Below are 25197 nucleotides of genomic sequence, written 5' to 3'. Positions count from 1 at the left end.
CTTGTATTCGATCCACAGAGCAGTTCTGTGTGGCCCGGCACTTCATTGTGAACAGGACATCAGTGGACCTATTAGCGTTATAAAGTCTCATTGTCTCTGTCAGTTGTGCTGATGTGGTCTCGTTCTAGCTCTTTTGCTCGTGATGAGTACAGATGGACGGAGCTTGTTCGCTCCAGACAGGGGGGAGGGGGATCATAGCTCACAGTTAGGCCCCCTATACACTACAGTCACACCTCATTGAGCACTATTACAGCAAAGGAAACCAAATCATTGCAGGAGGAGGGGTTGGGGGAAGTGGAGGACCTCTTTTCAACAGTTTGCCCTCTTTTATCATCAGTGTCATCACTAGTCTCACTTTCCACAGGATTATAGATGATTTATGTCATCAGCATTATGTTCTTTCTGTATTTTCTGTAGTGTTGGTAATAATAGCAAAAGGAGAACAGGAGCAGTAGATAATGTAGTTATATTGAAAACAATAATAGCAAAGGTCCCCATAAAAGAGGGAGTTGATGGTCTCAGAATGATGAACAAAATATCGAAAAATAAAGCATTTCAGGCTGAAAGAGAAACATCTGCTGACATTTTATAGATTGCTGTTGGGGTACAAAGTGGTGGCAAATATACAATATTTAATTCTGTGTCCCAGTTAATGACAAATCTTCTGTACACACACTCACCTCCAGTCTAAAACTTCTATAACTTCATGTTTTCCTGGGAGGCCCCACAACGTTTATCCATCTTTTTATAGCTGCAATACATCTGCGCCGTGACATTAATAGCTTGATCCATTTCTGCAGAGTGTGCGGCCCCCCTCCAGCTACAGTAGACACAAACAGGCCGCTGTGGTCAATATATTCTACTCTACAACCCTCCGTCCTCCCATGTGTGTCACACGTTGTGCTGCACAAAGTCAGTTGGCAGCTTCTCTGCATTGTTTGGTGATTGGCCGGGAGCTAAATGGTGGTGACGGATTGTGATGTTGATGTATTTACCTCCTCTGTGCTGACAGGAAGCTGTTCCTGTGTCCTGATTGACTGGGTCTCATCACAGCAGCCAGCGTTGCTTTGTTTAACCGGGTCAGGTTGGGGAGGGTTTGCTTACTCACTCGATGAGACGTCCATGAAGATGAGAGGAAGACCTTCCCTAATCTTGGCTGACATTGGCGGCTTGGCAAGCAGAGCAGGTCGCTGTTGCACTGCAAATGGATGAAACATTTCCTCTGGGATAAAGTTTGATGTACTGACATACGGAACATAAGATGACCATTACACAACAGTGCCGCTGGGATGAAACCTACAAAATATCAATTTTCTCAAAAAGTTGATGCTCTAAATTTGAGTACTCAGATGTCAACGGGATTATGGTTGATGGAGTTTAGAGAAAATCCACCCTAAAACAAAGTAAAATTTTGTTATAAAGAGACCGAGAGTGTGTCTTAACGCAGGAAATCGTGATATCCATCATTTACTTTGTAGTTGCCCCAAGATTTGTCTCCAGATGACATCAGCTCCACAGTCTGACTTTGTGTTCAATTTAGGAAGTAACTTTTTCAGATTTACTAATCATATAAATAGTGTTTTTATCCATTAAATTCAAGCAAAAGTAATGCAATTAAGCTCAAATAGACAAACCAAAGGTAATACATATGGGTCAAATTAATTGTTAAAACAAGAATGAATTCATTTCACTTTTTAAAGTTGTATCGTTCATTAATTTTAAAAGGATCCCAATCCAAATAGGCCTACAGTTTATTATGTACAGTATAGCTGAATTTAATAATGTTCAAGGTATTTATCGTAAACATCACCTTTTACAACCCTGTTAACTGCTCATTACATAACAACAGATACAGACAGAATCGTCTCAGATCTATGAAGTCTAAATCGAATCACGCAAGGACACTTGTATTTACTATTTTAGGTCTTTGTAAAAAAAATTTAAAAAAAATAATAATTGGGAAGCTTTGGGAAGCCCTGCATTTCAACTAATAGATTACACACACACACGCGCGCGCGCGCGCGCGCGCAGGCATACGCACACACACACGCCATTGCCTTGTCAGCTAACCCCCTCTAGTGCCGAGCATCCTGCACAGATGCGCACAGTCTCCAACTGTAGCCCCCCGCTTCAGCTGCTCTGCCGCTGCATCCCAATCATTCTCCGTTCACCGTCCTCACATCGCTGCTGCAGCGGACCGAGCTGGAGACAGGGAGCTGGCACTCATCGGCACCTCGCCGTGCCAGACATAGGGTTTCTGAAGTCTGTCACGACTCCGAGGCGCGCGCGCTACGGAGACGCACCCGATTGCGTTTTATTGTGTCTTTGAAACAACACAGTAACGGCGACTGAAGTCCACGGAAAAGCCTCAAAGTTTGTTAGGAGCTAAGTGTTTCTCGCCTCGTCTGACAATCTGATTTCATTCGAGATATTTTCCGCGACTTTATCCAAGATCCCGCGCCAAAGCTGCCGCTGCCACCAGGTCGAGAATGGACCGTCTCTCCCTCCGTTACCCGGCAGCTTTCTCCAGCCGGGATCAAATATAAAGACCGGGGCCAGTGGATCGGTGCTTCTGGAGGATCCAGGCGCGTTTTTTTTTTTCTTCTTTTCTCTCTGACCACGTTACTACCTCTTAGCAAGAAGTGTCAAGCCGGCGGTAGATGTTGCAGCAGACATGAGTTTTGGAAAAAGAATTTTCCTCGTTTCACTCTTTCTGGGAATTGTCCTCACTCGGTTCAGCCACTGCAACCAAGGTAAGACACGAAGCCTTGCGATCCTCTCAACATACCTGACTTTGTGCAGCCTTAATTCCCACAGTTTATTTTCCTCTTGTTGTGCTTTTCCATTTCCCTCATGCGTTCAAACACTTTCACCATGGATAGATTATTACTGTAGGACTGTCGATTTCCCTGATGGGACAGTTCAAAATATACACTACAATATCCTGACATTTTGAGGAAATCATCACAGACATGAATGAAGTTTGAAATGTTAGAGATGTCACTTCTTTTCAATTGTCACTGTTTCATTTGTGAATAAAAAAAAAAAAGGTGCACAGGATAAAAAGGAGCTACTAATATCGCTGCATATTGTATTGTATGTATTTCCGTTATTACTTCCTCTTAATAATCTCCTATAATGCACTGTTTTGCGCAAACATGCACCATGACGCAATCTAGATTTAAAGTTTATTTTAGAAGTTCAATAGATTGCCTCAGTTCAGTTTTTCTTCAAACACTTGAAGCAGACAATAAAATGGAAAATCACTTTTTCTTATGGAACTCAGCCACTGAAATGAAAACCCAGGGGCTGATTTAATTGAACATTCAACATCACACAGACACACACACACACACACACACACACACACACACACACACACACACACACACACACACACACGCAGACAGAGTCACAGTATAAACAGTAGGGCAGCCCCAAAGATTGAATCATTAAGTGGGTGACAGCGCGAGAATGTGTGTGTGTGTGTGTGTGTGTGTGTGTGTGTGTGTGTGTGTGTGTGTCTGTGTCTCTGTTGGAGCGTGTCTGAGAGCTGGCTTCCATTATTTTTTGAGAAAAAAAGCATCTGAGCTGCAAAAGACACATTTATTCAGTGACAGTGTGTGCGTGTGTGTGTTCATGCACTCGTATGTTCATTTAGTGCAGAGTCCCTGTGACTGCACGAGCTGAGAAGAGTGTGAAACGTTGTGTGATCGTACACACATGCAAACACTCCTGCGTGCTTGCCTCTTTGGTTTTTGCTTACTCTCCACTTGTCTTTTGATATGATCCGTGAATGCGTCTGAATACGGTCGCATGCTCGTGTGTGCGTTCCTCCGTGGCTCCACGTGCGCGCACACACACACACACACACACACACACACACACACAGAGCTGCTGCATCGGTAAGGTTTAAAATAGTCTTATTGATTGTGCAGGGAACACAGCAGGACCTGGCCCCCAGGTTATATTTTATTGTTCTCCGTGTTCAATAAGAGCGATGCTACTCCCTGTTCTCCTGGACAGCTGCTACATAACAGCCTTGCTGTGTGTTTTTCTCTGCCACAGATTGAATGATTGGACTGATGTCTGCTTTCTACTGTTGTCTCTCATATTGACTGGTCTGGGACCTCGGTGCCACAATGGCAGTCGTCGCCTACCACAGGGCGGTGCAGCAGCTCAGTGTGGAAAAACTGAAATTCACATGACAAAGAAAAGAGTCTCATTAGATGCTGAGGCATAAAGTTTTTTTGTTTTGTTTTTTCAAAATATGGCTTTCATATTTGTCAAATTAACATCAGACTCCTGCAGCGGCTCAGTGGCTTCGCAGGCTAAATTTTTGGGGACAATTCAGAGGGGAATTTGCATGGTTGCTGCACAGCGGCTTGAATGAGGGTGACTGTCTCTACTGTTTGCCAACCTCCCCTTACAGTCTTATAATCAGCCACCCTCTGACTATGGAGATGAAAGCTAAACACGTTTCTATGGTTGGGCTGGGGAGCTTCATCACACAAGGGATGTTGTGTAGATCAGTGGTTTTGAACTCAGGCAAATAAAACTCCAAAGATTTGGGATTTCACAGACAGAATTGGTTGAGATGTCAGCTATTAGGAGAACAATAAAAAAAAACAATCACCTTTTGCTTCTCGCCCTTGTGGCTCCTCTCGTAGCAACATATCTCTCGCGTGAACCCAGCTAGGACATCAGACAGTTATTAACAAATCTATACTCATGCACTGAACATGCCTCTTTCCCCCTATCTACAGAAACATTCCCATAATCTTTACTTTTATTCATTGTTTCCCCGTGCCGTGTGAAGTCAGCTGCAGCAATATTTATTGTAATGAACTCTCACGAATCTCATTTACTAAACTGATTTCTTGAGCTCTCGTAGAATTTTGCTCAGCAGAAGATTGGTCGTAGCGAGTGAATTGTGAGATGATGTCTTTGTTCCACACTTCTGACGTTGTTCAGATTGTTTTTTTGTTTTTTTTTATCCCTGACGGAGAGATTCAGGCATGAAAAACCAAGAGAGCAATCCATCCTTGGAAAATGGATGAGACGAATGAAAGCGCTAAACACATCTCACTCAAACACTGCTGGATCTTTGTAAATTTGAAGCCATTCAGCATAAAACCGCTGGCAGTCGAAGGGATGTAGCTGCGAAGGCAAAATGAAAATAATTATTCAACTATTCGCACTGATTTGTGTGGAGGGTTGATGGGAGCTTTTTCTCACTGGTGCCGATATCACCACGATCAAATAGAGATGTTCACCGGCAGTGTGGTGTCATGATAAATCAATCAATCAGCAAATCCAGAGTACAAACGCTGCTGTGTATTGTGTGCGTGTGAATTCGTGTGTGTGTGTGTTTCGTTTTACACCAGTGAGCCAAAACATTACGACCACTCATGAAATTCACTCCAATTTTTTTGTTCATATTTGGATACAAATGACGCCGTATGTCCGTGACATGTGGTCTTTATTCATATGAAAGGTATCTGTTTCGAGCCTTTTACTGTTAAGTGGTACACATGAAAGAATTCTGTCCATCTGGTGAAAATTTACTTCCAATAAATCCTTTCCAAGTCATGATCAGACATAAATACCCCCAGAGAATGCCATTAAAAGTCTCCTTGCACTCAAAAATCTGTTTTGGTCAGTCAGGTTTTTTTTTTTTTTTTTTTTTTTGGGGGAGGGGAGGGGGGAGAGGGTTTGACCTTCAGTGTACAGAATGATCAATGTTCAAAGTTTGACGCTGGACGACAGCCTTCAAGTGTTTCTGCTGAGCGTGCAAAGTTTCTCTGCGCTCACCTGAAATCTGAGTGAGAAAATGAAGGATTTGCGACATGAAGCGACGCCTGGTTCCGATATTCAACCCAACATCCGTTTGATTTGGAAACTTGAAACCTGCGTTGCGAACCGTTTTTCAGTAAAGGAGGAAGAAAACTACCTGCATAATTACTAGTTGCCTTCAAATGGATTTGATTTACCGTGTTCATGAGAGCGGTCCATATGAACGATGCCCTCTTGTGGCGTACACGACTGGATTTTTGTGAAAGCTCAGAGTTCACGAGTTGTGCTGTGCTTGCTGATGTTTTGGGAAACGTCGGAGGCCGTTGAAGGTTATTTTTTTGTTGGATTGTAAGTTAAGGTATCGTAATTTAGCTGTCTAAACTTTTTCTTTTATGATTTAATAATACATCGGTGGAAAAATGTTGACGTTTCAAACAGCCTCGTCTTGTCCCTGTCATTATTGTTTTGCGTTCCCTGCATTGCGTTACTCACCTGCTAACTCTCTGGCTTTGTTCGCCTTCGTGGCTTCGAGACACTGTCCATGTTGCCGTTGCCTCGCAGCAGCGTTCTCACGACTTAACCACTTGACATACCGTTCACAAGGCTTTCCATCTTGTAACCGTGAGCTCTCCAGTTCCTTTCTAAGGCAGCAATAGATTCTGAATCATCCAAGAGGAGGCAAATGACCTCTTCGATTTCTAATAGATTATTTTTGATCATTTTAAAATGTCAGCTTCACTATTAAATGGACCATGCTGGTAGTGTTACATACAGCCATTAAAGTGGTATTACTTACATCTTTATGTTGACCGTTGTGCGAAACATTAATTTAGTTTTCAGATCGATATTCTGCTATCGAGACATTACAGGATGTTTGGAGCGTCGTGAATCATCTGTTTATATAAGGCCTTTATCAAGTGGGAGAAAATGTGCACAAAATGATCATGAAGTTAATTTAAAGCTTCTCTCATTGAACTCTGTGGGCAGATCTAGCTACACCCCGAGCAGGGATGTTAGTGCAGGCGTTTTAGCATTTGATAACTGACTGTTATGACATCACTGACTGACATGTGGCCGTGACTGCAACACGCTCAGCCCTGGAGCTTTAGGATTTGACCGGCACTGAATGTTATTGACATTATTTCGATTCACTAATCTCTTGTTTAAACACACTTACAGCCATTATCAGATCTAATCAACCACATTCCCAGATTTGCTTTGCTGTCATTTCTTATGTTGTTGAGTGTTTGTTCTTGGTGGAGTATTAAAAAAAATCCCGTCATGCCTGTCATGTTGCGCCTGTTGTGGATTTCTTTCCATTTCACAGCATATCATCTCCTCCTCTGTTGACAGCCCAGTACGTTGTTTGCCCTACTAAATGACAATGGGTGCGATTCTCACTAAAATACTCACCAAAATCAATTTTCACGAGACTTTGTTCATCAATTGCTGTTGTTTGTTTGTCTTTTAACAACGCTTGCTGTTTCCCAGATGCTTGCAAATTAAGAGGCCGTTATTCTCTGTTGTCTTGGGGAAAAAAACAACACTACTGAATACAAAATATATAAAAACCCATTCTTTCACCAGAGCAGAAACAAGTGCATTTCAATAAGCTATTTTGTTGGAAAGATGTACTCTCACACCTTACTCAAATATCTCTACATTGAACCTACATTATACTTTTTTCAATGTCTCAAATCAACCAAACGATGAGTGTTTTAGGAGACGTACTGAGTTCTGAATTCATGCCTTTTTCTTATGTTCCGACAGTCCTTTATAATAGAACAGTCTTATGTAAACCCTTTTTCCTCAGAAAAGTGCCCTCGAAGAAGCCTCCTTGTCAGCTTCGCATTGTATACTTCAAGAAGTCAGTGATGTACACACCTGTAGGCAGCCAGGATCACAGTTGTATGAATACTCATACTGTTCTCACTTCTAATTTACATGAAGTAACACTTGAACAGGCTGCCTTTGGGTTTGTTGTTATAGGGCTGTAGCTATTTTGGGTTGTTTGTGTAGCCTGCGAGGGCTGTAGGCCAGACAAGAGATGTCATCATTCTAGTGGAGCTCCATATATTTATGAGTTGGCTAGCTCGTGCTCTATTTATATCTAACCAGAGGAAGTCCCAGAGGACCTTCAGCTCCAGGCAGGGTTTGTGGGTGCCCAGCTGAAAGATGTCTCTATGGAGAGATGGAGAGAGCGAGAGAAACGGAGGCAGAGGGGATGGATGGATGGATGGATGGATGGATGGATGGACGGATGGATGGCTAGTACATGCATACTGTTCCCGTGTACACTGATTGTAACTACTTTTTGTTTTTAACTGAATAAGTAGCTTATAGAACCTCTGTGCAGTTAAGAAATACAACCACAGACCAAATTTTAAAAAAATGGACATAGCCTCCGTGACGTCTCCCATAGGTTTCCTGAAGGGCGGTTTTGAAGTCCAGCCTTCGCCAGCTTGGCAGTGCCTGACTCAACCTTGGCTAATTCAGAAATAGGCACAAAGGTGGTGGAGCTGAGGCCGAACGAAGCCTGCTTGCTGAAACTTGAATGCAGCTCGCCAACTATGTTGGTACACACCTGCCAGTCATAGCAGCTCCGCCCTTGATTATACGTAACTTTCACCTTTAATACAGTTTAAACCGGTGAGTTGCATAAAAAGTTTCCGACCCGGTAAGTTGTCATAAAAGGGAAATTAGCTGAAGGCACCAAAACCAAAATGGTTTTGGTGCCTTCAGCTAATTTCCCTAACTTACCAGGTCGGAAACCATTTTGGTTTTGGTGCCAGGCTTTATAAATGTTTATATCTGCTGTAAAGTTGGGAATTTCAACATGGGGGAGTAGTGGGACTCACTTTTAAAGCCAGCTTCATTTGGCCATTCGAGGAACTGCTTTTTTTTTTTCCGCACCACCGCGTTGGCTTCATTTTTCAGCTTGGGAAGTTGCTGCTTGCTTCTAACGCAAAAGCGGTCACATTCTGGTTGACAATACCGTCTGAACGCTGCTGCTGTTGTGAAGTCACACCTGTGACTACTGCACTGTTGGCTTCAAACAGTATCGGCACACCAGAGGTGTTTCATTTCAAAGCATCTTTTGTCTGTCTCACAAATCGAGCACAAACTCCACTGTGTCACATTTTAATATACAGTATGGTACATTGTTTATGTTTTGCAAAAGGCTGATTTAAATAAACACCTCATAAAATCTTTTCATCGACATCAGGCTGCAATTCTTTGTGCTTGTAAAGGTGGAAAAACAAGGTTTTAACCCAGGTGCTCTCAGCTGAATACATCCTCACCTGCTGTAATGTGCATCAGCTGTTCTTTATATATGGTGAAGTGAGGTGTGAATCTGCTCTACATTGTGAGCGACACAACCGACTCTCAGTAATTAGGCCATTCTCCAGAAACTGCTGCTTACATGCCCACAGTAGCCTAATAGTGTCCATTAACACCATCGGCAGTGCCAGCTAGTCCTCCAGCCTGGCGCGGACACTGACACGGCACAGACCTGGCATTGGTGGGCAGAAAAAGACACAGAGATGCTGGAACCAATCCAAAACCACTCAACAGAGGAAATATTAAACTAAGCTAGTAGTGCAGAAATAATGCGATTGGAAGATGAAGGAATCAGCGGGAACTTTTCCCTCGCTGTGCTGGACAGGATGGTCAATCAATAGAAGAATCTGCTACATTTTTATATAAATCAATGTCCATTTTCTACACAACGTGAGTCATTAAATTATTTGCAGTTGCTGATATACAAAGTGAGCAGGGACAGCCACTATGGTCAGACAAACAGAAGAGCCGTACTGAAACGTTCTCATGAGGAAGAACATGTTTTATGTTACTCCTCATGTAACAGAATATAACAGTGGTTCAGAGGTTTGCAGGCAATTTAATTATTTAAATATCTCTTAACTTAACCAGACAGTGAGTAGGTGGGTCGACTTTGGTACCTTTGTTTCTGTCCAACCACAGTCGTTTACGTACATGCCTTTTTTTTAGGTCGACCCTGTATGTAATTTTTAACAAAAAGAAAAAAATTGGCACTCATCAGTAATGTGATGAAAAAATTGTGGGTTTTAACTGTCTTTTTTGTTGTCTTTTATATTCAATTTTCATTTCTTCTTTGTATTTGTATGTATTTCTATGCCTCTGTAAACCACTTTGAATTGCTGTGTATCTTAATAATAAGTAAACTTGTCTTGTTTTTTTTTTAGATAATACTATGTTTCCATACTATTCCCTTAAAATCTCAGGTAATCAAGTTTAACTCTCACTAAAAACCACACTTATAATCCAGGCTTCAGAAAGCATAAACAGCCAATATGTATTCTAATACATTCTCTGACACACCAGGACTTCTGCCTCCATTTATATCAGTAGCTCATTGTTTTTACTTCTCCTTGTGTGTCAGTGTAAATATTGTGTGCTGAAGTAATTAAAAAAAAGGATTTCAGTTTTGTCAAACCTATTAATACAGTATATTGTATATGTAAATGTATACTGTTAATCCACAGATTAGATTTGGGATTATTAGAGAGGGGTCATGAATCTCAAATGTTCTAATGTTCCTTACAAAAATGTTAAATCGAATAGTTTATTTGACCATTATCTTGTTTTATTTCTCTAGTTTTCAGAAGGCGGCGTTAATGCACAGCAAAGCTGTTTGCCAGCTGCCGTTAATTAACAAAAGGAGGAGAAGAAGAAAGTGCGGCACTCAGATTAAATGCCATGTTATAAACAGCAATTACATAATCAAAAAGCAATTAATCAAAAAGCAATCAAAAAGTTCTGTGGAAAAAAAGATACACCAAAATGATGCAAACTCTGCAGGTAAAGTAAGCATGCCACAAGTTTACCACAACTATGTACAGCGATTTCTAGGAGAAAAACGTAGAGCAGTCGGTCTATCTACAGATAAACCACAGTGGCTTACTTTGTCATCAGATGAAGTAAGATTGATGTCAAACATAGAGCAAACAACACACCTCATATTAAGAGCAATAGCTGCAGACAAGCTTCCCATCAGCTTTGTCAAAGGCTTTTCTCAAAGTTTGATGGCATTTGTTGAGCCTGAGTTTATGGCAGGAGTGAGTCTCTCTTTCACATTCTGTATGTGTCTACATTTGTGTGCAGCAGCAGGCAAGAGTAGCTGATAAACAGTCCAGACCAAAAGAATTTGGGCAGTTTCATTCTTTTCTGTCTTCATAACATTCAACATAAAATAAACTATTTTAAAGTGCCAACTTTCAGTTTTAATTTGAGAAGGTTTACATCAATGTAGGAAGAACGGTGTGACAGATACAGCCTTGGTGACACATAATGACCAAAACTCTGGGGTTCAAAAGTATCAGACACACATGAAGTCAAACAAAATGATCATATTTCATTTTTTGTGTAAAATGCTCTGCCGGTGATTACGGCTTGACTTCTCCGATCATCTTCCCTGGTGTTGCTCTCCCAGGCCGTTATTGGAGACAGCTTCACCTCTTGCATGTCGTCCGGTGTCTCTGATTTTAGTCGGGTCTTCAATAAGCAGAATGCAGCTCAGTCGGAATTAGATCTGGTGATTTACTCGGACAGTCGAGGATGTTCCACCTGCTCACCATGAAATTCTCTTTGGTGGATTTGGCTGCATGTTTAGGATCGTTGTCCTGCTGAATTGTGTCATCCGATGAGTTTGAATGCGTTTAGCTACATTTCAGCACCCATGCGGCGGCACGGTGGTGCATTGGTTAGCATTGTCCTGGGACTTTCTGTGCGGAGTTTGCATGTTCTCCCTGTGCTTGCGTGGGTTCTCTCCGGGTTCTCCGGCTTCCTCCCATCATCCAAAAACATGCACCTCAGGTCAGGTTACCTGGCGCCGCGCTAGTGGCAGCCTGTTGCAGCAGCTCCCCCCTGAGAGCCCCCCTGCTGTAGCGAAGAAATTTCCCCTCGGGGATTTATAGAGTACTATAAAATAAAAAAAATAAAATAAAAAATGTCAAAACAGAAGCACCACCATGTTCGACAAAAAAGGCCGTACACGTTTGGCCATGAGTTGTTCTCTTTTCGCTTTCCTCTTTCCATCAATTGAAGGAGGGTCGTATGAAGGTTCTCCTGTCAACTTTGTTCCACAGCTGCTTTGCTGCTGCTTGTTGGATGTATTTGTGAACTGCAGCGCGATGTCTCTAATTTTAAGGCTAACTTTGTGTCTTGTGGTGACTTCCCTGATGTTGTGGTCATGAAGTTTTCTCTATATTGTTTATAAGAAAACATTAAGAGGGCTCTTCAGTTGCTGTGCAGTCATAAAGGAGTGTTTCTTCACCATGCAAAGGATGTTCCTGTCGGCCACATGACTTGTGCTACTTATTTTTGTTATCGTTATCAGCACCAAGACACGGAGTCGCAGAATATGATAGAAGTGTCTTCTTTTTTTTCATCTTTTTTTCATATCTATTTGTTCGCTGTATAACCTCACCGGCACATCCTGTATTTTTACCTTTGTAGTATATTGTCAATGCTGTCAACAGCGTGTATGCTTATCTTGGATGGTTTTAGTCCTGGAGGCTGCGATACACCTGTTTACTGTAGCTTGATCCAAAACAGGTGCTACATTATGTCACTCGAGTGTGACCCATTCCTGTTCTCTAAAAGATGAGGGGAAGTTGAAGAGCATTTAGTTGTGTATAAGAGACATGCACTTACACACAAACACAGCGAAAAACATTTTTCAAACAGTGAGCAGATGCTTGGTCAATCTCCGTCAGCCAGGCTCCGTCAGAAGTGCACCGCCTTCTGGGGAAACAGATTCAAGCATGTCCCTTCATGCTTTCTGCTTGCCTTGATCTTTTCAGAGGACATTCACAGAGACATAAATATCACATTATTTTGTCTTGACATTGTAATTCACAAATGATCATAATCACAATATCACAGCATTGAAACTGCTTCCTTATATGTACATTTGCTTGTTCTGTCCCAGAGTAATGATGTTAATGGAGATTTATTCAGGATATATTGTCCCTGATGGAGATTTGTGTTGGTATAATGAGCCCCCCAAGGACCGCTCACAGAGCTCTGAGTGGACATTCATGACTGACAGATGCTGAAAATGTAGTCGTTTATCCAAGTAGAAAACACACTATGGTTTTTCAGAAGTTGGTTCAACTGTGTGTGATTCACAGAGCAGCGTTCAAGATCTAATGATTGCACGAAGAAGAGTAAAAGGATGAATTTTGCCTGATGATGATCGGTTTCAACAACGATGACTCATAGTCTGAGGGAGAAATGAATAGTTTTCAACAAGCCTCTTGAGTCTAGTGTTGTTGCTTTTCTGCGAGCGCTCACTCTTTCCCAGAATACCAATTGTTATACCTACTTGATGATGCAGTGTATCCTCACATAATTAGGACATACTGTAACTGTATTGTCACATACACTGCGCATTTGGCACATTTGACAAGGTGACCGGATGGGCTCCATGTAATATTTATGGATTTTGAAACTGCATCGGGGTCTTTCTCTACTATCTATTCCCTAAGTGTGGGTGAAAACATTCTTTTTTTTTATTTTATTTTTTTATTATTTAATGGTGTTATGCCGGCATCACACTGAAGGTAAATTCAGGAAGCCATATCTGCTCCTTTTCACTGCAAATCATTTGTAGCTTGAAGACGTGCTTTCCTCCTGAATTATTCAATCTACTGTCCTTGAGAGCGAGACAAAATATTGACAAGAATGGTAATATTTTGCAGTGAAAATTACATTGTTTTTCAGCACTACTTGGAAGGTGAAAGTTATCAGACTCTGACATCAGTATGCTGTACCGCGATTGATATCACTAAAACCAAATCTTCAAATTACATGCAACAAAAAAATCCCAGGGTCTTCATTAATATTTGGCATAATAAAACATATTTCCAGTGCACAGGGAGGGTTTGATGTATCACTGACTTGTATTTCATGAAAAAGTCTCAGTCATAGGCAGCAGGAGAGCATATTGTTGTGAGTGAGATTGAAGCAAAGCTGTGGATGGCAGAGGAGTGAATGGACTGTTGACAGCAATCTGACTGCAATCCATCAGTCCCCAAATTGTTTCGCAAGTGGCAAAAAATGTTGCTCCCACTGTATCTGCCTCCACACACATAAATATTCATCCAAGAAACTCATTTTTGTTAATGTAAAAAAATGTCTCAATGAACATGTTTATGACTGATATTTCAATTTCCAGTTTTCAGATTGCTAATGGTTTTATTTTTTTCCCCATTTCAGTTGGGCTGCTGGACACGACGTCAGTGCTCGGAGAGCTTGGATGGAAGACATATCCTATAAATGGGGTAAGAAGGGCATCTCTGCTCCCGATTATTGCATTCAGTCCCACTGTCCAGTGTGTCTTGTTCAAAATGCATGGCCATTGCTACGTCAATGAGATCAATTATATTGATGTTCACATGTCAGAATGGCTAGCAATGATCTGTTTTATATTCACATCCTCGTTTGTGTTCAGGTTCCTCTTTCCACAGGGGAAATACTGTAACTCGGAGACTGATAATGATTCAAGGTTTCGAAGGAAGGTTCCCTGATACTTTCCAGTCTCCCCCCCCATCACTTCCTGTCCTGTTTGTGTCACTTTAAGGCCACACTTTACACTGACTCTTTAAAAGTTAACCCATGTTTAGGGAAAAAAAATAGTTTTACTATGTTTTCTGCATTTTTATTAAGACATTTTTAAGATGACAAGATCCCCATGTTAACTGTCCATAATTAGATTTTACATTGAAAAATATGTCATCTTCCTATCTGTCATCTCCAGTTCTCCATCTTCAAGAGAGCATGGAAAAACGGCGTTAAACATTGTTCAGAGTGCAACAATGTAGTGTTCGGGTTTCCGTTTGATCTCTGCTTTCCTCTATCTTACTAGAGACACCATGTCTGCATGTTCTTATTCTCTATTTTCGTCAGTCACCTGCCCAAAAGGGATCTTCTCATTTTGTACTGGCAGTAAGTGCTCCTGGCTTCCGAGCATCTTGTCCGGCTGAAAATCAGAACTTTGAAAACAGCGGGAAGTTCCCAACAGAAGCTATATTGGCTTCATAAAATATAGATGTGCTGACAACAAACTGTTTCGTCCTGAGATCAAATCCTTCACGTTGCATCAAAACCTTCATGACCTCTGTGCTGTCAGAATACCTGAAAGACTGATTGAAAATGTCTTCATATGCAGTAATATGCAGTAAGCAATTACCTGACTACCACTTCTTTATTCACCTGTGCTTTTCTAGTCTATTCTTCATTCCCATGAACCATGTGACAACCAAATTCAAGAGGTAGCTTCAAGAGTTAGAGGCCGTGTTGCCCCGTTAATGACACTTTAACCCTGTCCGGTCAATGTTGGCCACGTTTAACTCTCCTTTTCCAAAGAGTCATCCATCACTTTTATATGTAAAAAAAAAAAAATGAATGAAAAAGTTTGGGGAAATCTTTGAATTTCCTTTTTTATTTTTTTTATTTATTCAAACAGTAAAAGTCATTGAATATGTTGTCCCTGTAGTTTTTATTTATCTGGACCATATCCTTCTTTATTTATTCATATGCAGATGTCTGTTGAAAATAAAAGGACATACTGTACATGCATACATGGGATTGGTGATATAGACAAAAAATGAAATGTTACAGCTTTGAAACCGGGAAAAGACAATATCACAATATTAAATCAATATCACAATATTAAATCTAAGATGATATCCATTATCCTAGCATGCTATCGATGATGTATTGGCCCTAAGCTTAGTGATGGCATTTCTGAGCAACTCATTGTGAAAGAAAACACTGAGTAAACAATGTTTGTAGTGACTGTGTTATCAACCTTTAACTGCAAAAGCTGAGAGTTGAATACTAATACAGAGCAAGTACACAGACAGCATTGCAGCTGAGAAACAAACTTTCTTTGCTTGAGCTGTCAGGTGACATCATTACTGATCTCGCTAAACAATTACCCTCAAGAACACCAATCTTTATGTTTAATTGTTAATCTCTTGCTTGTAGCATTTCATTTTCTTCTTCATAAAACAAAATTCTTCAAGTCTTCACTGAAAATAATATAGTTTCTTGATAAAGACAAATTTGTATATGGACTTAAAAGTATTGGTGAACAGAACCAACAGTCTAAAGTTGCCTTATTATGATTATTATGATTATGATTATAATTATTATTGTTTTGTGGGATTTATTTTTATTTTCTTCACTATAAGTTTCATTATTTTAAATGCATAAATACATCTACTTTATTATACATCATTGTTCATCTTTGCCATAGTTTGTCTGTTAAAAATATAATCAAGAAAAAAACATCCTCTACTATCTTTACTTTCTGTGGATTTTGATTTTAAATGATATTTTGCTGGAGGACTCCTAAGTCCCCCCCCCCAACCTTCTCTGTCTCTATTTCTCCCTGCATGGCCCTTAGTGGCCCATATCAGGGTTATGGAGGTGATTACATCATGTAGGTCGTGGTGACAGCCGCCCACAGCATTGAGGAAGAGGAGGGAGGGAGGCTACTGCCTCCATGATTAAGCTGTCAGTTCTCCCCCCTCCTCACTCATCCCCTATCCTCCGATTTACCATTAATATTTAAGGCATGGAGGTGAGAGGGCCTGAGGGAAGGTGTGAAGATCTGGGGAGGTAAAATAGTTTAAATCCCCCTCACTACCTGGGAGCCAGCAAGAGCAAGTCAATCTCCACCATATTAGACACAGCCTGGTATCAGGCCGATACAGCAGCGCACCATGTAGCTGCCTATCAGAGTCAGACACTGGTTCTAGTTCTGGATATAAACTGCTGTCAGTCAGTCCTGCCCAATGCACGTCTTAAAATAATGTCCTATGCAGTAACTTCTCCAAAATGATTACCTGATGATGAGTTTGCCAGGAACATAGCTGCTTGTATGATATGAAATTGAGGGTGAAGTGGAGGGATATATTATGGATAGGTTTTTATCAAAAGCCTGTAAATAACTCCTGAGTAGTTGTGTAGAGGTACAGTGGGGAGGCACCAGTATTTCAACACTGTGGCAAAATGAGTTTTCACATTTTTGGCAAATTGGCACCATAAAAAGTAAACAGAATTATTGTTACCAGTTCCTATTTACACTGGATGTTAGGACAACTGTCTCTGGGCTGAAGTGTCAACAAAAAAAACATAAACTTTTTGAAATAAAGATTTTCAGGCAAGTTCTGAAATCATATAGCGGTCCTGTTTTTCTAATTTCTAAGTGGATTTCTGAAAATATATTCAGAATGGTGTTGATATCTTTCAAAAGCACAAGTCCTACTGAATCCACTGAATGCAAATTGCAATAATTGAGTGAGAATGGTTTTAAAGTACCTTAATTCACTCCATGAGCTGTGTGATGCAGCTACTGCAGCTCCAACTGTTGACTGTGTTGGTGAGTCGGACAGATCTGGGAGCAGACTGCCTTGTTTTCTGGAACAACAGCGTGCACCTGCCCTTTTAGCTTACACAGTATCTTTGCCTCACGTCTGTTCGGCTTTTTCTTTTTAATTTTTTTGAGCCCCCCTGGGGAGGTATCTTTGTTCTACAAACACACACAAAAAAAGATCAGATTTTTATTTTATGAAATTTCATATTGTAGCACTGACTCAAATATGTAAGACCTACCTTTCCTAAAACGACCAAGGTTAAAGCAAAATATACTTCTTGAGCTTCAAAAGTAATACGAGGTCTATAAGTATAAAGATGTGTAAGTCTTACTCTCAAAACACATTAGTAATTCTAATTGACATACATTTGTGGTGCAGGATATACCCCGGGATGTTCCTAATATTTTGTCAATCCCATTCATTTAAATGTGAGGGACAAAATATGAGGAACGCCTCTCGGCATGACCCAGTGCAGCTCAACAGCACCTCAAAATACAGTCTCCAAAATGGCCATATATTTTACTTTATGCTTCACCTTTCAGTGGTTTTGATGTTTAATGGCTAATAGGTGTACAAACTAATGCTACAGCTTAGCTCCTCTTTGCCTTTTTGTCCTCATCTTTACATATGAGAGAGGCACTGGTTAAGGTAAAAGTTATAGCTAAGATGTAGCTCTTGTAAGTTTATTAGAAATGCTGGACTATAAATTCCTCACTGTGGGCACACGTATGTGTGATAATTACAGTTGTCTGGGAATACAGGGAATGTCTGACATACTTCAATTTATTAATTGTGGTTGGGTTCCTCCATCCCTGGATTGCATTTCCCTGTAGGTCCACAGCCTACAGCCCACTGGAAAGCTGTGAACAGATGTCTACCCACTCACTAACATGATCATACGTGTTGGCCATGCCCAGGTTTCAGTGCCAAGGTGCCCTTTGATTATTTTATACCTGCTCCGCTTGGAAGGTAAATAGACTCGTTACAACTGGCCCGCAAGGGGAAACCATCCAAGGAGGACTGTTGTTATGTTTGTTAATGACTTGAATGTGGAAATATCCTGAGAGTAAGAAAACACATTCACCCTCAAAGGTTTTACTCATTAGATTTGTGCATATTGAACAGAAATTGATCTGCACCACGTCTTTTAAAGACTTTGACTCTGAAAACTTTTCCTCCTGTAGAAGTTAATAAAATACATTGTGTGTGTGTGTGTGCTTTACAATACAAAAGGTAATAGAAAATATGTTGGGGTTGTTTTCATGTGGCAAAGATTCTGAGTGTTTTGCTCCATGTTCTGAAATGGTGATGAAGAACAGGGCGTCAGAGGGATAAATGAAAGGGAGACGGGGAGAGGAGAAGGGAAAGAGGGTTGATTTGGCGTCTCCATGCAGCCACAATAAGCTCCACTCAGAATGGGCAGACACAGTACTGAAATATGCATGAGTCATTTCCCAGTGGTGGGAGGTTGTGTTGGGGGGGGGGGGGGGGGGGGAGTGAGGGTGGAGGGGTGGGGAGAGAGAGTGAAGCAGTGAGTGGAGCAGTTTATTTATTAAATTACATGAAACAGCTTTAAAGGATTAAGAATTTCTAATGTTTCCTTTTGTTTTCATTTATCGACATTTTAATGCAAACTGAGAAAAGGCAGGTCTGAGCAGTTGTCCATCATTAAGGGGGGGAGGTAATCCTATTTTTATCTTTTGTGAGAGATCCCAAGCAGCCAATAAATCAGATCTACTGGGGGCGTATAAACAGTGTTATGTAAGTGGGGAGCACAACGCCGGCGCATTGGTTTACTGCTGCCGGAACGCTGCTCAGTCAAATATTAGGCCGTGCAACCTCGATACCTCACCAGCGTTCAGCTCGGAGCAAGACATTTGTCTCAGTGCGCGTGTGTATATATGTAGCTGTATTACTCATGTGGTGGGGATATTAATCTGTTCGCAGTCACGTTGTGTAGTGAGTACAAAAAGCAAGTTGTAGCTTTAGCTTCACTGTTTAAGTGCATTCATTTACATGTATTCAGTAGTCTCACAGTAAAGCGTGAAATAGACACGCCTGTCCACTACAGCAAAATGTGAGATAGCTCCGTTTGGCTATGTCTAGGCGTGACAGTTACAGTTACAGTTACACGTTTTGCTGTAGTGGACGTGCGTATCTATTACATGCTTTGGCCTGTAGCGACTTCTGGGAAAAGGAAACCTGTTGCATGGTTTCAACCATGTGACTTACAGGAAAACGAAACCGTTAGCAAAAAAAACACATGGTTGGAGTTAGGAAAAAAGAAACAACTAAAGAACAGCTTTGTCACCTCCTGGATTCAAATCCCATCATCCCACATGGCAGGCTGTGATTAATGTCACCAATCCTCCCCTCCTACTTCCTAATATGGCAAAAAAAAAATTGTCCTTTGCCTCAGGACCTCTGTCTTGGCACCACGGTCACATGATCTTTCGTCACATGTAATAGACAAGCCGGTCAACTACAGCAAAACGTGTAACTGTCACGCCTCGACATCGCCAAGCATAGCTATATCAGTTTTGCTATAGTGGACGGGAATGTTTATTTCACGCTTTGCTGTGATACCGGGTTGAGTGACAGCAGGCCTCTTTGCCAAACTTGTATGTACGACACATTTCCAGTGAAAGCGTCTTTCTCTTATAAAATGATGGCTGTATCCAAAATATAGGGCAGTTTGTAAATTTGTAATCATATATTGAATGAAATGTTATCTGGTAAAATGACCCAGTGTGAAAAATAACAATGCCATGGAAAACAAAAATTGTTTTGATTTTTTTTTATTAAGAAATGCATTCGAATTTTTTGTTTTTCACGCCTCTAGCCGAAATAACTACATAGACTTAAGACTGTGTCCTGCAAACAGGAAAACAAAGTATTAAACAGGGTCTAAGTTGATGTGCTGATTGTGGGCCTCAGTTAGCTCCAATCTAAGTAAAAGTACCAGCCTTAGAAGATCTTCCTCTTATCTTTACAGGTCCGGGTTCCAAATAGTTTACTTTGCTTTGCCTTCCATCATGCCCCCTCCTACTGTTATTATGTGACTCTGCACCATGATATAGGACAGAGTTGAAAAGAGAAAGAGAAATCACTGAAAGAGACACAGGGAGATGGGAGGCCATGTTGGGGGGAGTAATTGGATATAACTTGTAGTAAAATAAATAAGATGACTCACACATCAAACACACATTCAAGTGCTTACACAGTCATGAAGGCATTCCTATACCCTCTCAAGCCTCTTCACCTTCTCCCCCAATCCTAATACTTAATCTTTTTATTGTAATATTTTAACACAGTAATTGATTGCAACTATGCGACCTCAGGCTTATCTCAAAGCACTTCCTCCATCCTAACACTATTAGCCTTGAGAGTGAGTTTGAACAGCAGGGAGGAGGAGAGAGAAGAAAATCTGTATGTCTGTCCTTCGTAGCTCAGACTAACTTCTCTAAAGCGTGCTGCTGAGTGATGGCCGGCAGCTCAGAAAGAAAAGAGGAGAATAATCCGGAATCACTCCACTTCTCCCCACGGAGGCTCTAATATAAAAAAGGTATGATGATTTAGCACACCAGTGTTCGTCTCAGGGACCTCTGCCATAACCGGGCTTAAGCAGTGCTGGGGGATTCCTTAATTGGCTTGTTTCTTGTCAGGGACACACTGAGGCCAATATCTAATGCGCTCCCACTCGGCATCTCGCTGACAGCAGAACATATCCTGACAGCTTTTTGGGCCAACCCTCGCCGTGTGAGGAATACAGCAACGCTGAGTTAGAGAAAGAGGAAGAGGAGGAGGAGAGGTACGGGAAAGATGTAAATGGAAAGAAGAAGGGAAGGTACAGGGAGGGAAGAGTGAGGAGATTATTCGTGCCCATCTGAACGCAGAAGCTGAATACATGAATACAGGAAGTAGTAAGAACCTAAGAGGAAATAGAATGCGTGGTTGCTGTAAGACAGGTAGGGTTTAGACAGATCGACTTGTGTTTCTTTTGAACAAAGAAAAGCTCCGGAAATCTTTTCAAATACAAACAGGTCAATAGTTCAGTCTTGATAAAGACTACTCCCCAGTTTCTAGACAAGTAATATATCAAAAAGGAGCAGTAGTAGTATGACAACAGACAATTTATTGATAGCATTTGCAGACATATTTTCAGAGCTTTTAAATGAGAGTACAACATTTATATGCAGTACATTCAATGGGCCTCATTCACCAATCGTCCATGAGAGTAAATTTCTTCTTAAAATTCACTTACAGTTTTCAAGAAGATTCTGGCATTCACCGATCATTTTTTATTTGAGATTTGTCTCTCGGTAAGAACAAAATCTACACACATCAAGAGCCCTCGCCGGTCATGCGTATATTGCGTACGTGTTTTGTCAATTTCTGATGACGTGCACAACCGACGCGCCAAACAGACGTAGGACACGTGAGGCAGTCATCATGCGCACGCAAACGCATGGTCTAAAGCAGGGATAACTTCGGCCCCAGGGGGGCACAGATCGGCGACCAATATTGGTGGCTAACTGTACATTTTCTAAATGTAGTTGCTGTTGTGGGAGAGTTTTCTTCATGGTGGTTAATGCTGATTGGTAAAAGGCCTCGCCTTCGTTTCAAAACGAACCCCAGGTATACACCTATAGGTTGCAACCACTGGAAACAGTTTCCTGTGGAGGGTGACTGTAGACCATATGGGTCTCACACATTGAATCTGGGCCCGGTAACACCAGGCTGGGTTTCCTCCACCGTTCCTTCCTTTGTCCACCTTTCTCAACTCCCTTACTCTTCGACCCCCACCTTCGCTATGTATTGATAGCAAAGTGCTGCAAGAGGAAAACTAGGTTTATCAGTGTGTGTGTGTGTGTTTGGTTTAAGATGAGCAGACACATGCAGGCAGAAAACTCCTAATCTAAATGCATAGCCAAAAGGAAATGGAGAGAGAACGGTTGACAAAGAGAGACGGATGGACAACAGGTGAAAGCAAGGAAACCATTCATTTTGTATTGGTAGTTGGACAAATATATTATACCAGTATAGTTATATAGTATTTTATGCACTAGAACACACATGTAGCCCAGTTAAAACAATGCATAGATTAACTCTTGTCTGTGATAAATAGCTAAATATAAAATTTAATTTAAAAAAAAAAGATTCTGGTTAAAATACTTTTTTTTTTTTTTTTTTTTTTTTTTTTACCAAGATGAAATATCCATGGGTAAGGATGTTAAGTTTGTTAAAGACCCATGCAGGCATCTTATTTTATTTCTTTGATAAAAAAAAAGCTGCTAATTTTTCTGGAGGTGTGTTTCTAGTGACGTGGGCTTTGGCTTTGCAAACTGGCTGACGTGAGCGACAGGGGGAGGGGGGGGGCTCAGGTGGTGAAGCGGTAGTTTGCGGCGGAATTCCCAAGTGTTGCTGGAAATGTTTGGAAATACGGACGCTTCACATATTGTCAGATGGATAAACCGCGAGCTGTCGAGGTTTTCAGAGCGGCAGATAATTTCTGGCCGAAGTTCGCGGCGACGTGACCTGTGTGAGGGACTCCCAAGTTTATCAAGTGAGAGGTTAATTAGCAGTGTGAACGGACTGTGAGGCAGCTGCTGGCTAACCCGGCTGAACTTTGTCGCTTCGTCTGGACTGCTTCCCACCTGGAAACGCGAGGCAACAGCCTGATTAAACTCTGGCCTGAGTTCAGATGGCAAAGCCGGATAATTACCAGACTATGTGAAAAATACACAGGTGTGGTCTTCCTGGTCCTTCCTGGACGGAGAGCTGTGGACTGGTCGCCCTCTCTGGTGGAACAACTCTTACAGAGAGGTTTTTTTTGTTGTTGTTGTTGCTGCTTTTTGAATCACGTGACCATTTAGTTTTTGGCCCCAACAATCACAAGCTTTGAATCAGGCCAATAACAATTTCTATTTTGTCATTTTACTGCTGGGTTAAGAGTTATTATTGATTTGTGTGTGTGTGTGTGTGTGTGCGTGCGTGTGTGTGTGCGTGTGTGTGTGTGCGTGTGCGTGTGCGTGTGTGTGTGTGAAGCAAACTATTTTGTTTAAAGCTTGAAATTCAGTTTAAAAGGTAAATCTATAGTAGCTATGAATTAAGATAAAGATAATTGTGTGACGCTAATTGAAACAGTTGTTTGAGAAATGAAAATAGAGAACACATTTTAATGCAGTGTCTGCGATTCTATTTCAATACACTTTTCTTTTTTTTTGTCAAATTCAGCGAACCTCTCCTCACAGACTGGTTGCTCTCCATTATGCGCGTGGACCGACAAACAATCGGGTGTCTGTGCAAAGCCTGGGTTTGTAAACGGAAAACTAAAAAGTAACTTGGGTTGCGGGAGCAAGTGGGAGGTGAAATATGCCGCACGCCAGCGTGCAACGTGTCAAACTGCACAACATCATGTCCATTGCCAAGCGGGAGAAATGGCAAAATATTTGAAAACGAAGGGCACGGATCAGACGAGGGCAAAGAGCCGCCTTAACATTTGGGGAGGTTTTCCCAACGGTGCAGAGACATCAGAGAGCCAAAGAGACATGGGGACGGATGCAGAGGTTTCTCTGTTTCTGCTTCACAAGTTAGTAGGATTAGTTTTGCTATGTTTCACAAAAATAATAGGTCAGAATTGTCTTTCCCTATTTTCTAATGTTTGGGCGCGCTAATCCCAACTGGTTGGTAGAAAGCAGACACTGGTGTCACAGCTGTGTGTCGGGTATCGTTGGATTACTTGCCCGTAGATGTTTTGCTTGATTTGTCTAGTTTGCGAAGATGTGCTGTCGCTGTGTCGTTTGCTGGCACGGTGGGATAGCAATTTTACGCTAGCTAACCTAAGATATTTAATTGACTTATCTGTCGCTGTGATGGTTAAGTCAAGTTCTGCCTTCGCTTATTTGGTTTAAAAAAAAAAAAAAAAAAAAAAAAAAAAGGGAGTAATATGGCGGCTCAGTGCATGAACACACTTCATGAACTTTGCAATCACACGTGTGTTCTGTACCTTTCACAGTAAATGAGCTCGTTATCCAGGCTGCTTTCAGGGGGAACTTGACTTAATCCTGACAGCAACAGGAAGTCAATAAAATAGCTTAAACCTGCGGTCCTCTCTTTTGACACTAGTTTTGTAAAACAATCTAAACTGCTAGCCTATTTCTGACTACAGTTTACTCTGTTGTGTTTTGAATAGTTAAATGGTTTCTGGGTGTGTATTATTAAAGAGATTAAAGGGCATATGCATTAGATTGTCATGCTTGTTTGCTGTCTTAAAGGGTTAGTAAACTTAATTATTTGCTGTAGTGTGGTCCTCTAACCCTAATATTTAGTTATATCTGGGAAGTATATTGAATAAACTTAAGTTCATCTGAGTTATCACACCAGAGTGAATTGCGTTAAAGGCTCGGGTCTCCAGCTACATAACTACAAGGCAGACAGGCTGCATTCAGGCTGATAATCAAAAGCAGCCAGACAGTCATTGTCAAACATAAAATTGGATCAATGGACTTTGACCTTTGTACTCTACAGGACTACCTCTTGAAGGACAAATTGGTTATTTAATGTCCAAAGAATTCTTGATAGTCTGTCTGGCTTTTCATAAAATATATATATTTTTTAATAATTCTTGAATAAATTCTATACAGAAGCAAGGAGCCCGGTTGGGTAGATCTTTATTTACATAAAGTGAAGTCTAGTTTGTGTGAGTAGGAGTTCTGCTCATTTGGGAATTGACTTCTTGGTATTAAGAAGTGAACTCTTGACAGGCACATGCTCACAAGAACTTATAACACTAAGGCGGGCATATACACAGTTCTGTCTCGGCCTATGAGACGAGAAGAGGAAAGAATGCACCATCCAGGTGCACATAGAGGTCACACACACACACACACACACACACACACACACACACACGCATGCTGCCATGTGCACACCAAAGGACCAGTGAGGTGGCCCAGTTAGAGGAAACCAG

The 25197-nt window shown here is 41.2% G+C and overlaps 1 protein-coding gene across 3 annotated transcripts in view; it reads left to right on the top strand.

The window, feature by feature from the left end:
• The first annotated feature begins 2120 nt into the window (after positions 1-2120).
• Positions 2121-25197, top strand: part of LOC138201224 (ephrin type-A receptor 6-like) — a 163925-nt gene continuing 140848 nt past the window's right edge. For all 3 annotated transcript variants that reach the window (XM_069154533.1, XM_069154532.1, XM_069154531.1), the window contains exons 1-2: positions 2121-2753; positions 14059-14123. In XM_069154533.1, the coding sequence (XP_069010634.1) occupies positions 2675-2753; positions 14059-14123 (144 nt within the window). In that variant the 5' untranslated portion in view covers positions 2121-2674. The remainder of the gene's footprint in view (positions 2754-14058; positions 14124-25197) is intronic.

Source organism: Embiotoca jacksoni, unplaced genomic scaffold, assembly GCF_022577435.1.
Source record: "Embiotoca jacksoni isolate LCO1_2020_lvr unplaced genomic scaffold, fEmbJac1.0.p SCAF_2, whole genome shotgun sequence".
NCBI lineage: Eukaryota > Metazoa > Chordata > Actinopteri > Embiotocidae > Embiotoca > Embiotoca jacksoni.
The sequence above is the reverse complement of the archived record's forward strand: the minus strand, read 5'-3'. Positions and strand labels throughout refer to the sequence as shown.